Source organism: Micrasema longulum, unplaced genomic scaffold (genome assembly GCF_059751315.1).
Source record: "Micrasema longulum isolate JH-2025_06_02 unplaced genomic scaffold, ASM5975131v1 h1tg001086l, whole genome shotgun sequence".
Taxonomy (NCBI): Eukaryota; Metazoa; Arthropoda; class Insecta; order Trichoptera; family Brachycentridae; genus Micrasema; species Micrasema longulum.
This window is the reverse complement of record NW_028278274.1, coordinates 98104-113035: the sequence shown is the minus strand read 5'-3', so window position 1 is coordinate 113035 and position 14932 is coordinate 98104. Positions and strand designations below refer to the sequence as shown.

General features: G+C 29.5%; 1 protein-coding gene across 1 annotated transcript in view; it reads right to left on the bottom strand.

Moving 5' to 3' along the window:
- The window catches only part of SPARC (secreted protein, acidic, cysteine-rich), a 29972-nt gene that overhangs the window by 3100 nt on the left and 11940 nt on the right, over positions 1–14932 (bottom strand). The window contains exons 2-5 of the mRNA XM_088233369.1: positions 2744–2823; positions 2236–2364; positions 2040–2130; positions 1640–1755 (exon numbers count right to left, since the gene is read on the bottom strand). Coding sequence (XP_088089495.1) covers positions 1640–1755; positions 2040–2130; positions 2236–2364; positions 2744–2812 — 405 coding nt within the window. The 5' untranslated portion in view covers positions 2813–2823. The remainder of the gene's footprint in view (positions 1–1639; positions 1756–2039; positions 2131–2235; positions 2365–2743; positions 2824–14932) is intronic.

The window sequence follows — 14932 nt, the reverse complement described above, 5'->3', positions numbered from 1 at the left end:
AATTATAAAAATTAAACTATAATTTTATTGGTTGGTTGGAAGAAATTGCCATTTGGCAATAAGCCCGCCAATGTACAAATAACATCAAATACAAAAGGTTAAATAAATAAATAAGATGTACGAGATTCATACTAATATTGTACGTGTTTCCTTTACGTCTCAACGGAGCGACCGATTGACATACTTTTTTGCATAGGGATAGCCGGAGAGGCTAGATGTAAAATAGAATACTTATTTTTTATCCCGAATCAAAAAAATTCAACGTTAAAAATATAAAATATTTCAACAATGAGCAAGATTATTTGAAAATGAGTAGGCGGTAAAGTGGGATGTCAATAAGAATAAATTTGAAATGAATTATTTCATATTTAAATTTATTTCAACAGAGAGGGAAAAAGTTTTCGAGAAGGGAATATGGAAGTCTAGGCATTTACAGGGCTTATGACCTGTCATTGGCTGGTATAAGTGGCCACTTTACACACTGTGTAACATTCACCATTCTGCCCATGTTTGAACATCCACATTTCCTCAACTCTTCCATCTGTTGACTTTTGTGAAGTAAAAGAGCTGAAACCTTTATCACGTGGGTGAGATTCATCCGGCTGAACCAAATCACGTACTAGGCAACGCCTGGAAACAATTTCCCAATCCCGAAGAGTTGAGGAAATGTGAATGTTCAAACATGGGCAGAATGGTGAATGTTACACAGTGTGTAAAGTGGCCACTTAAACCAGCCAATGACAGGTCATAAGCCCTGTAAATGCCTAGACTTCCATATTCCCTTCTCGAAAACTTTTTCCCTCTCTGTTGAAGTAAATTTAAATACGAACAACTCCCTAGGGAGGAAATCCAGCCAGTCTGCAAGCATTTGGATATAATCAAACATTGTTGAATTATTTCAATTGATATAATTGACTTGCTTTATCTATTGTTAGTGTGGTTTGCTTTTCGTTTTGTGGAAAATTCACTTCGCTCCTTTCTCAATCCAATGAAGTGCATATTATGTACTTCTGGATTACATTCCTTTAGTACGAAGATGCTAAGGCTACCAGTTTACTGAGAGCTCCTTCGGGCAGCTTTTCTCATTCAGCAACGAGCAACTTTTCCGTGTATGTAGGCACCGCCAAAGAGACTTATGTCCTCAGATGAGTTGTGCGATATGTGGTGGGCAAGTTTCTTTTCGTTTTGGCATTGTAATAGGTTTTTTTATTTGTGAACAGAATAACGATGCGACGTCGCCACAAACTAACGGACTGTCGTATTTTTTTCATAGCGATACTTGGAGGGCTAGCAATCGATACAAGCTACTTTCTATCCCTCAAAAATATATAATTCCGTCGGTAAATTTTTTATTGCTAATCGACCAAAAATTACTTAGCTTATTTCTTCCTAATACCACGTGAGCGAAGCCGCGGGTAAAAACTAGTAATATATTACATCAAATATTAGTAAGGAATCAGCAAATGTTATTGCTCAAATCCGGCAATGAACTACGAACTCGCTACGTGCAGAACTAAAATAAATTATGTTTGTCGAATTGTCCTCCGTTGTCAATGCCAAATTTGCTGTATGCCTAAAGGAAACGAATGCTACATTATTATTTTCTAGTCCAACGAGTCAAAAACTTTGCTGTTTTAACCTTTCTCCTGTCATCTGTTTCATATGGGCATTCCCTGATGCAGATACACTCTGCCTCTCCCTCTTCAGTCAGCTCACAAATCCTACCAGCACTGCAGTGTATCTTGGTGCAAGCATCTATAACAAACAAGGAGATGTCACGTACTATATGTATTATTTACAATCAAAATGTGATGCTCGTGTAACACAGAGACAAGTTCACATATATTTTTTCAAATGACATACAAATTTGAAATCTAGAAGATCGTAAAGACTTCAATTAAAAAGGCAACAACTGATTTATATTAATATAGAAGTGTGCTTTAATTTCATGTCGTTTCGTTTACTTATCTGTGGGTTTCTAATCAATTTGCAATATAATGTATTTATATTTTGAGCTTGTGATGTCAAGGATATCTTACCTTCGAAGATTTCATTGGTCACTAATGCTCTTGCATCCATTCCGTCTTCAATTTCTTTCTTCATTTCCTTCAAACGAAGACGCTCGCTTTCCTGCAGAAGAAAAAAAAATGCAATCTTTCTATTGACGAAATGTCACGCTGTACTGTACATGATTATACTAATTTTATTTTATATAAACTCTAAAGCAATATTGACCTGGAACTGAGACTCGGCCTGCCTCTCAGCATCTTCAACCTGCAGTTGTAAGTCTGACTGGTCATCTTCAGAGGTATCTGGAGCTTCTGTAGTCCTATGATGCTTCCTTCCTTTCCTCAGTTTTCTGTGCTGAAATTGCATAACCAAAAAAACTAGTATCAATAAAAATTTGTGTATTTATCATGTTATATTTAGGCATTATAACAATAAAGAAGAATAGATCAAACATATTTATTTTTTCAAAAAACCTGATTCAATTATTAAGAGCAAAAAAAACTAGTCAAAAATTTAAGTATTTTCAGGCATTTTCTAGTAGGTAAAATAGATCACGAAAACCACAACTAATAATTTTTTCCACTCTTTCACTTCAACGAACAACAATAACAACAAAAAAATCAACGGATAGATTGATTTAAGAAATACAAATATTTGAACATAGGTAAAATGGTGAATTTTAGACAGTGAGTAAAATGGCCATTTTAAATACCCCATGACAGGTCTTTATTACCTTCTCAGCAGAGGCATCCCAAACCAGTACAGCCAGCAACAAAGCTACTAGAAATAGCTTTCCACGCATCCTGGCTAAACCTGAAACCACATGATATCATTAAAAACCGAAGACGAGTAAAAATTGTTCTTCCATCAAGAGGTTTTTCTAGCAAACTTGCATATTTCCTTAATTTGAATACAAGTACAAAAATTTTTTTTTACTCTATAATATTTCATAGATCCTAATAAGGATAAATTTAAAATTATTAGAAAAAAATTATAAAATTAAAATTAATTCCCAATTGCAGGGTCCGCATTCTAACGGGAAGATAATCTTCAATTTTATCAACAAAGGTAAAATGAAGTTTTTTTGTACGAAAAATATAAAATGTTAACAGTTTTCGATAAACATGATCAATTACCGACGAAAATACTTTTAATTTTCACACAAATAAACACATTTTCGTACATAAATATCGATGTTAGTTTATACCGTCTCGATATGTAGCGATGAAGAGAGCGTTCATAATCGCGGCGCTCTTTGCTGCTAGCAAGAAGCACGGCATCATCAGCATACAAAATACATTTTAATATTTCTGTTTACTAAATGCCACGTTTTGCTTTTCTTATAACCTTAATTTTTAAATTCTATTTTCATATATAAGACATTCTGTATTACACAATAGCCACGAGAATTTTATGAGTTGTAAAATGATAAATCTCTTTCGGGAAAAAGTTTTTATACATCGAACTGTTTTCTCATTACAAAAGTCATATTTATTCAAATAATCAAATATTTGGATCGATATAAATTCTCATAAATAAATATTTAAAAATAACCGATAGCGAACATTTATTTTTCAGGCTATAAATAGGCAGTTCACTTCGTGGTATTTACGCGATCATAAAATCCATTTAGGACCACTTAAGTCTTAAAAAGCATGCACTCACTTAAATATTTAAAGTGCATGAATAGGAAATAATTCATTCTCTTTTCAACCAACTGTTTTTTTCTCTTGAGTCTCAACAATTTGGGCACTGTAACAATCAGCTGTATCATTCCTTAATCATTTGTTATGTACACGTGAGATAATTAGGCTGACGTTTCAGATGCTTATCTAGCAAACTATGAAATATTGCACGTTAGTGTTAGCTATTTACGGCACATGTCCTATCAACACGTTGGTTTTATATGTTTGTGCAACTACTTTTATATGTTTGTGCAACTACTCTTCAGTACATATGTTTCTTCAAATAACTGTTGTAATTGGTTAATGCCTTAATAAACATTTAAGGGGATTCTAAACGAAAATATGAAACTAATTATTCATAGAGAGCCCTTTTTTTTTTTTTTGAAAAATGACATTATTACGTTTTTTTTCAATGGAAATATTAAAAACTAGGTTTGCGGAAACTTTACACTATGTTAATTGTAACAAATACCATAACAATATAATTTACATCCTTTTCACAAAATGATGTATAAAACAAAAAATAAAATAATTTGTTTTATGTAATAAGTTTCGTACACCATTTTGTGAAAAAGATCTTAATTTTATTGTTATGATATTTGTGACAATCAATATAGTGTAAAATTTTCGCAAACCAAGTTTCGTCAAATTTTCATTGAAAATAAACGTAAAAATGGCATTTCCAAAAAAAAAATATAAAAGCGCCATCTATGAATAATTCGTTTCACATTTTCGATTAGAATCACCTTAATAACGTTTAGAACTTTTTAAACTTTGTGAAACGAAAATTCGACATACTACTTATCATTCGCGTTCGTCTTCGGCTCCATGAAACGTATTTTCTTGCGACAACTCTATGCTAACTACTCAGCTGTATTTTTCCTTTTACCATTCATAGTCTGTTAATGTTGACATTCTACTGATTCTGTTTATTTTACATTCCATAAATAAAGCTTCCGCCCGGATCGAATCCCCTAATATGGGCCTATATAACAGTTTCTCAAACCTTTTTTTTTCCTGTATATAATGCTGTTACGCAAACTAATTCACAGGCAAACGTTTGGTAAAAAATATCTACGATATGTGCTTAAATATCGAGATTTATGTGAAATGCACGAGTAATGGCCAGTCACATAAAAAGTAAGTTTAAAAAGTTTTTTTAGTATATTTGAAGCAATAACTTAGTGGTTACTCATTATATAATGAAATTTAAAATTGAAACGTTTTGTTTTTAACAACTTGAGCGTGATCTTTGGTACGTGATTCCTTATCAGGGTATAATTTATGAAAAAAAAGTCAATTGTTCTCGATAAGGAAACGCGTAGTAACTCAGAAACCGGTCGGTAATTAAAGAAGTTACAAGCAGTCAAAAACAATGTATTTTTATTATAAAAAAGATTCAAGTTTAAATAATTAACTTTATTGAAATAATTGTTTCGTTTTCGTCAAAATGGACAAAATGGTTCGTCTTATCTAATTTTTTTTATACGTCACATTTTGTCCATTTTGACTTATCTAACTTTTTTTGTACGTCACATTTTGACGATAACACAATAATGATTTAACTTTTAACTGTTTTAAACTTTACTTCTTTTTAGTGCAACTGGCCCATGGGCCCAAAAAAGTTCGTATGGTCCATTTCACATATATCGTCCAAATGGATAGTAGGTGGATACTTATTTATTATTTTCTATTTTCGTTTTATTTATTTAGTTTCTATCCACAGGTAAAAAAAATGCAAAGGGAAATCGAGTGGAGATTGTTCGGCCTCATGATGCACTGGTTCGTGCGTTTACCTGCCGTTAATTATTTTTTTTAATAATTGTAATAATGTTGGATTTTAACTGTGGTGTAAAAACGGCCTATTGTATTTTCATCAAAAAGTGTTGTAAGACTAGAGACTAGTTATGTTACTAGGTATACCTTCTATCTAAACACTATTTATAACAAACTTTCTCCCGAATCAAAACTAATTATGTCAGCCTTCATCACATATTAAGTTTTGATCCTTCCTCGACCTACAATACATACTCGCAGATATGTAGGACAATGTACTCGTATTTCTTAAGTTATTGTGATTTAATTAAACTCAATTATCAATAATGTAAACATTGCGTTATTTTCTAAGTATGCATAAACATAAATATTGGGCCTTCAAATCTATAAAACAATAATCAAATATTCATACATTAACTATGACAGCTAGATTGAAAACGAAAAAATTTTTTTACTACAAGAGGTAAAAAAGAGTATTCAAAAAATAAAGAATAATTACATGGCAATGAAATACATATTAACTGTCAGAATAGTAAATAAAAAAATCCCACAAAGGCATTTTATGATTTTTTTGCTCCTATAATAAATAGACAGGGATAATATTTTAGTATAATAAACGAAAAAGAAAAGAAAATATTCTATAAAAGATTAGGAGGTATTTTTTCATTTTATGGTAATTAAAAAAGGAAATAAAAAATATTCCTTACAAAATATATCATAGAAAAAAGGAGTTAATATCTTTAGTTTGAATGCAGGGTAGTGTATGTTTTCTAAAAGAATCTAGATCTAATAAACATCTTTGAGAAAGAAATATCCATTCTCAAAAATGTTTTTCCTCTCTGTTGCAACAAATTCAGATTGAAAACCTTAAGTAAAAATAATACGGAAAAATAAAAATTAAAATAATAATCTTTACTAGGTATTTAAAAAAAAATCATATTAACGAATCAAAAATAATAATAATACATCAAAAAAATATTTATATATAATCCTTAATAGTAGAGTACAATATGCTTTGCATATTTACAATGTTATTTCTTTTTTTGCATATATCTATGTAAGAAAACCCGTACCAAGATATATGCAAGTTGTATCTGTATGGTGTGATAATATATTTTTTTCATATTTTTTTTATTTTTATTAACTTATTTATTCATTCAAAATTACACTCATATCATATCATATCAATTATTTTTTAAGGCTTTTTAGGCAGTGCCCGTGCGCTAAGCCACAATAAAAAAATCACAGTAAAATTAATTCAATTATAATCACATATGATAAAATAGAATATAAGAAAAACAAGGTATAAACAATAAATAATTAAATTCCAAAGACGACAATGTTAAAAAAATATTAAGATATAAATACTAAAATTAAAATATACAAATCATACATAATCAAAAAATAAGCGTATCATTGAAATCAATAGAAAAAAAGCACAAAAATATAATTGAAATGATAATTGAGATATGGTTTTTATTAACTCACTCTATACTATAGTAAGTATTGAGAGTAATGAGTAGTATGCCAAATAACAGTGTGCACTAAATTAAATAATGCATAATGAAAAAACATAAAAATATCAAGAAATATAAAAAGCAAATTAAAATATGGAAGGAAAGCAAATTAGTCCATTTTTTCGAACTTTAAAAAGATTGACATATGAACTTTTCACATTACGTAAAATAAAAATATATTCTTGTGTACATAAAGGGAAGTGACGTAGTACAATAATGTGTTTCTTTTTTATTTCATAGGGAAATATTTTCAATCGAAAATATAAATTACAAAAAAAATTACGGTGTCATCAACGAGTGTTACGTAAAAAAAAATTGTGAACATAGTTTTTTACTTATTTCTTAAAACTTCTGATTACTTCGTGATTGATAATCCTGTAACGATTTTTCTCTGTAGTGGTAGCGGCTTATCACTTAGAGATTTTACCACAAATTCGCCGATTCGCATTTGAATCGATCCATGTTAAAAGTCTACAAAAATTTGGACAAACTCAAAATATTGTTGATAAATCCACCTGGTAAACGAACAAGTATAGAAATTGAAAAATAATATTTTCAGGCGTTGCCTTTTATGTAGGTGAAATAATTTAATTACACGAATCTCACCCGCATAAATAAAGTATTCAGCTCTTTTACTTTACAAACATCAACAGATGAAAGAATTGAAGGGATGTGGATGTTTAAATATGGGCGGATTGCTGAATGTTACGCAGTGTGTAAGTGGCCACTTAAACCAGCCAATGGCAGGTCATAAGCCCTGCAGATGCCTAGACTTCTATATTACCTTCTCTAAAGTGTTCTTCATTTATGTTGTAATATGGTAATATCAATATTACTTATTTATTTGAAATTATTCATTAAAAATATGACAAGTTCCTTAAAAAAATTTAAGAGACAGTTTTTATCGATTTTCCCAAACTTTGAGTCTAGGGACTTGTGCCCATTTATCGTGGATCGATTAATTTACTCAGTATTCATCCTACTTGCACCGTTGTTTTTCCAATATTATACTGCATCAAGTTATTTACATATAGAAATATGACATAGACTTCCAATTCCTTGATGATTCTTTCATGTCTGTCATTCAAGGATGTTTTTGGACAAATTAAAGCCGCAATTCCCCGACAGTCAAAACAAAGCTCGTGTCATGGCTATTTTTATTTTGAATCGTCTCTTATTTGATTTAAAGCCCAGATGGTGGATGTTTGACGTCATTGTTTGTGTTACTGTCTGCATATGTATTGAATTTAGTGCAACTATACATAATACATTTATACTGGACTAGTATACATAGTATTGTGACTGGAATCACATATCCGCTGTAGATTAAAACATTCCGACAAACGTCTGCTAAATCGCTCTACTTCTGTTACAATGAAGATAATGAGAAGGTTTATTTTTTATTAAAATCAAATACATATTTACTTCATTACTTTTATATCTTCATTTTTTTTATTTTTTTACAACAAACATAAATGATAAAACAGAGTATTAAAAAAAATAAAGCATAATTACATAGCAATGAAATACATATTAATAGTAAAAATAGTAAACAAAAAAATTCCACAATGGCATGGCAGGTTCGTGGGTATACAAGAAAATGTTAATGAATTTTTGCTCCTATAATAAATAATGGGCATTGATTGATTTGGTGTTTATTTTGTAGAACTCCATATTTAAACTTATAATATTAGAAATCAAACACTGATTTGAGTCTACTGAACACTTTATTTTATTTTTACAAATATAAAAAAAACTTCGTGACAATTGTTTCGCCTTGTTAGAGTATTTTCAAACGAATGGTTCATTGTCACGAAGTTTTTATTTTTATATTTGTAAAAATAAAATATAATGTTCAGTAGGTTCAAATCAGTGTTTGTTTTCTAATATTATAAGTTTAAATAATGGACAGTTATAATATGTTTGTGTAACATAAGAAAGAAAAATTAAGATATTCTGTAAAAGATAATATGGTATTTTTTAAAAGTTGTAATTAAAAAAGGAAATAAAAAATATTTAAAAAAAACACAATAATATTCCTTATTTATTAAAGGGCAACAAAATAAATGATAGAAAAAAAGAGTTCGTACCAGTTACAGGTTAATGTTTAAGATATTCTGCTACTTATTAGTAGCATAAAAAATATTTTTCGATTGGTAATTTTAAATTCCCCCGAAGACAGTCATTGCATTGGCCACGCCCCTAATACGTCACGTTTCATGTTTATTTGTTCCTGACTATTTAAATTTGTTTAGAACATTGTCACGAATCTTGACGTCACAACTATCAATGCCAAACATGTCGCATTTTTCTATCACATCTTTTTTCTTTTTTAAAGTTATATATGAAAACATTTCTCCACAATATCCAGTTCTAGAAAGTGCAAATGGCACGACATACTTAATTAACGTTAAATGACTATTTTTTTTTTAAAGAGTTAAAAGGGATGCAACCACCACCGCCTGTTTTAAAATACACCAACGGCCTACTTTAAAATAATTCTAATATCTTATTTATTGTCCTTAATTAATGGCCTGTCACATTGCTCAAAGGGCTGCGTGTTATTTGAGTATCTAATACTTAATTTGTCTGGAATGCAGTCACTCAATACATTTGTGTGTCGACTGCTATATTGTTGCATGACAAATGACAATAAATTGACAATGTCATCCAGTCTGGTGTCTTAAAGTTTAAAGGTTTTCAGAGCCCGTTTGATCTGATCTCTGATCATGTCGTCATGCATCAGTTGGAACGACAAATAATTTATTCAAATTATTTATTAAAAGCCTTACCAATTTTTTTTTTAATTTTAGCCATAACAGGACAGGAGGCCTATTTGCAGTACTGAATTATAGAACACCCAGGCTCGAGAAAATCAAATTTATTTTTTGTAATCTCAACGGGAATTGAACTCAGAACTTTTCGTGCATGAGGCAAGCGTCGTAGCTCTTACACCCCCTGTTTTAATGATAATTTAATGAAAATTTGTGTGTATAATATCACAATTTCCAACCCAGCCAATGATAAAACGCATGATTTGTGCCTAGACCTCCATATTCTCAACAGCTTCATTTGTGTTAGTTGAAAAATTAGTTAATATTAGTATCAATCTCTTCATGGAAAAATCCAGAATTTGTTTACAAAAATACGGGCATCCCTAAATATTCTAAATTAAAATCATATGAGTTAAAAGTAAGTTAAAAAAGCTTGTCGAATTAAAATTCTCGCCGTTGTCTATCTTGGAATTCAATCTAATATAGAGATTCGAGTTTATAAAAGCTTACCCCTTTGTACAATAGATGTCGCTAGTTTTCCCCATATTCCCATTCTCTATGAGAAACCAACAGGCTTGGGAATGTTTATCCACAACCAAGAATAATAATTATTCAAAATCGAAAAAATACCATACGTGAATATGGGAGTCATACCTTTGGGATGGTGAATGTTACACAGCATGTAAAGTGGTCACATTACCCAGCCGATAAAGGTTCATAAGCTTTGTAAATGCGTTTTAGTACTCTAAAGAGCTTTATCTCAGTTTCAAAAATATCTGATGCTTTTAATCATGCTTTTATTTTTTAACAGTTTAATTAAACTTTGCTATAAAAATACGTATAAGTCTGTTCAAGGAAGGTGATTTTTATTTCTAATTTTATGTTCATGTGCCATTCGATAAATGTTTATTGCTTATTACAATGTGTTTTATTAGAATTATTATGTGGGTACGTTTTACAATCTCAATATTAAATGCCTACGTTACAAGTTACAACATCTGAATACGATCAACTGCGGTTTAAGTGTGAGATCATTGGACACAAAATATGTCACACATATTCCGTTTCCAGTGTTCAAGAAACTATTATTGACAATTTGCGAAAGCACTCTATGCAGGAATAACTGTTTTATTTACTACAACGAATGGGTGCATTATGTCATGCGCTATGGACGCTGATTTTTATGCAGATTTATTAAGAACTCTGAAAATTATATTTGTTCTTCGTACCTCAGTTTTAAATTTAATTATGTCTAAAATAAAGGAGTTTATGGATTTGTATTTTTTAAATAAAAACTCCCAACTTAAAAGTGGTCAAAACTAATCAAACGTGTTATGTGTTTTTTTTAAGTCAATCAAGAGGCTTTTGAAAGCCCTAATATATCGACATCAATTATATATAACACAATGAATTAACTTAACCTAAACGATCATATAAATTATTTTTTTTCCATACACATATTATTTACATAGAAATATAATTACAAAAATACAATTCATCTTAAAATTAAGCTATAACATGAATTGGAAAAAATGCCCACAAAAAATACAGCGTCTGAGCGTGGGCCATTCTTATTTTAATTATTAAAAAGTTTATAAAAGTTTATAAAAGTTTATAATTATTAAAAAGTTTATATAGGTATGAGATGACCATAAAAAGAAAATAAAAGAAAAATAAACGAAAAGAAAAGAAACGAAAAGAAAAATAAAACAAAAACCAAATTAACATCTGCTGAAATTATGAAAATATTATTTATTTGCAGTACACATTTATTTTTAATTTTAATTATTATTTTTTTCATTTTTAAAGAATGTGTCTATCTGCTCCTTCCATGCTAATCCAAGACCTCAAACCTACTTTCAACTGTACCAGTGATTTAATGTTTTGTAGTTCCTTGGTTAGAAGATTGAAGGATCTTGGACCAACATTTAAATGTACAATAGGTATAGTCATGGCATGATCTAGGCAGATGTGGCAAGTGTGTCATCTCAAGTTATGAGTGATAACACCGCTTGCTTCTTGAATGCTTGCCTTTGCTGTAGGAACACATCGCCAGTACTGTTTAGTGAGATTTTGTTAACTGTTCTGAAGATCCTTGGCAGAGGGGAAAAGAATCCGACGTTGGTTCTGAAATTTCTTACAGCAAAGACAGCATTGGTACGAAAGTTATGGTGAGGTACATTAAGGTTAATCTGAGCAAGGATATCATAGGCATCTATAAGTTAGATATTATTTTGTGCAAAAATATTAAACCAGCAAAAACCCTTCTGAATTTTAAACTGAAAATATGAAATTATTCCAGGCGATCATAATAGTTAATTATACGAGTATTTTATCCATTTATCAATATTAAAGTTTTTTTTTTACTTTGAACCGATTCAATAAATTGTTTATTATATTTAATGTTTGTTATTTGTTTTTCCAGGATTGAAAAATTGTCAAAGGATGATAACATTATACAAAATTTGTTTGGAGCGAATGGAATCCAGTTCTAGGAGTTTTATAAGAAAAAAAAATGTTATTAAACTTTTACAAGTCGTTAGTGCTCATATTATACTCGTATCCTATTTTTAAAAATCTGTTTTAAAAAATCTTGAACGGAAATTTATCTATCCCACATAATTCACAATATGTGTCAGCAAATTACATATCAATTTTAAAGACTTCATTATTACAAACTTACTTATGTGTTTACATTTTAACGTATGTAGTTTTCATAGATAGCTATTTCCTGAACCCACACATATCATTATTGTATTGCAACAATACTACTGAATTACATAGCTAAAGTTAAATAAAACAAGCCGATATTATAAACAAGTATTAGTTATTTATTTATATAAAACTATACAAAGGCTTACTGCTTATTTCTGTATAATTTATCATATGATATAGACGTTTTTAATACAAGAATTATTAATTTCAAAACCTTCTTAAATACATTGTTTAAGGGTTAATTCAAGTCGATGTAAAACATCATTTATTTTTCGTGCAATGTTTTCTGTATTTAATTGGTAAAATATATTATTATCTAATACTCTTATGGAATTTTTTCTATTATGTGTGTTTTAATACCCTTTATTTTTTGTTATTTATAAAACTTTTATGACAAACTCAATTTTAGAAAATTGGAATCACGTTAAAAACTCTGATCAGTGAGTAGAAAAGTATAGCCACGGGACCACAACCCGATTTTTTATTACATTTTTTTTCTTGTAAATTTTTTAAACACCATTTTTTAAATACCTAACATTGTATCCAGTTTTCGCATTATCTAATAATGCATTTACATTTTTTTTTTTTAATCGCCGAGTAATACTTTTTATTTGCATTACAGCATGCTCTTTCGGTTCCTACACATCTTTTGAAAAATGCATAATGTTGTTTTTTTTAATAATTATTACTTACTATGTTTGTACTTGTCTACGCAATTTTTATAAATTACCTTCAGGCGTTTATTTGAAATTAAATAAATAAATCGGATTGAGGTCCCATGGCTAGTGTCTCGGACTCAAAGGACGGCTCAAAGGTCCGTGGCTCGGATCCCACTCTGCCCCAACTTGATCCCATTTTCTAATAGTGAGTTATTTACAACTCGTTGAAAATGGCCCTCAAAATTGAATATTTTGGTAAATCATAACGCAAATATTATTTTTTTCTAGAATAAAAAAAATTTTTTTTTTATATATAAATACTTCTATCAATCATACCACATTCTATCAACTATTTAAAATAACAAAAAAAAAAAGAAAAACATTTACAAGCAATAATAATCACAAAAAATAGTACGAGAACTCATTGAAGATCACTTGTGACGTCACACGGGGAGTAATCAAAATTGATAAACTTTAAAAAATTATAGCGCTGATAATACAACACATATTTTTGTTTGTTGATGTTTGGTTTAATTTGAGTCTATTAAAAATTTTAAATATAAAAAAACATTAAACTTTTTCATTCAGGACAGCATGTTTTTAACAGCATTTATCGCCCATTATAAAAACTTGTTACAGTTTTATTTAGATCACATTAATTTTAATACGTCTGTCACTTGATGTGATTTGGAAATTCAATCAAAACATGGCGACATCAGACTTTGATCTAACAAACAGATATTGACATAAAATTAATTAATAGTCCGATTGTTATAAGATTCATTGATAACCCAATTATGTTTATTGAAGTAATTTTTAATAAAAATATCGCAACGTGTGATTTCAACATGTTTAACTATTTACATATAATGTTAAGAGAAGGAAAACTTCTTTAAGAATGGATTGAGGAAGTCTAGGAACTTATGTAGAAAAAATGAGTGGAAGAAGAAACGAGTGGAGCTGCATGAGGCTTAAAAAAATATCGGTTTTGAAATTAATATTGACAAAACAAAAATAAATAAACCAACAATAATAATATCAAAGTAGTTGATGAATACATAGTATACCTAGGGTACAAAGATAAATAATAAATTGTGTATTTTTCGGTTATTGCAAAAAAATATCTTAATCTTCTCGTTTTATAATATATGCAAGAATGCAAGTTACGGTTAAGTTTTCAATATCTCTATTCTCTGCAAGTTTTATGGGTTTGGCACACCGCCAATGCAGAAATTATGCACGTGGCAATATTGCAGTTCGCCAACCTTTCTCGAACACATAATTCTATAAGCGTACCTATTATGTACCAACATATTTTCTAAGATTTAACGTGAGTACCTAAAGCTTTTTTACATCATTAATTTATTATTTTTATTTATGGCCTTTACCATCTATGCCAGAAACAAAAAAATACAATAAAATAAAATAAATAAAACAACTTTGTTTTTAACCACTTTTTTTTGTTTCTACCGACCGGTTTCAAAGCTATACAGCTTCTTTATCGAGGTATACTTAACTAATAAATTATATCTTATTTCATTTTTTTAGTATGCTGCCAATGGAACTAATAAAACAAGTGTTTTTGTCTTGAAAGGATGGTAATGTTAGATGGATACGCTCAAAACAGACAGTAGTGTACCAAAGGAAATATTGTTTATTTTGTTATTTATTATTTTTTTCTTATTTTCTTATCGCTTTTTTAATTTCTAAGCTTTCCAAGTTGGGTAATTTTTATATTAATTTTATACATAATTTCAATAAAGACACTGGATTAAAAGTTCTTTATGTTAAAAATA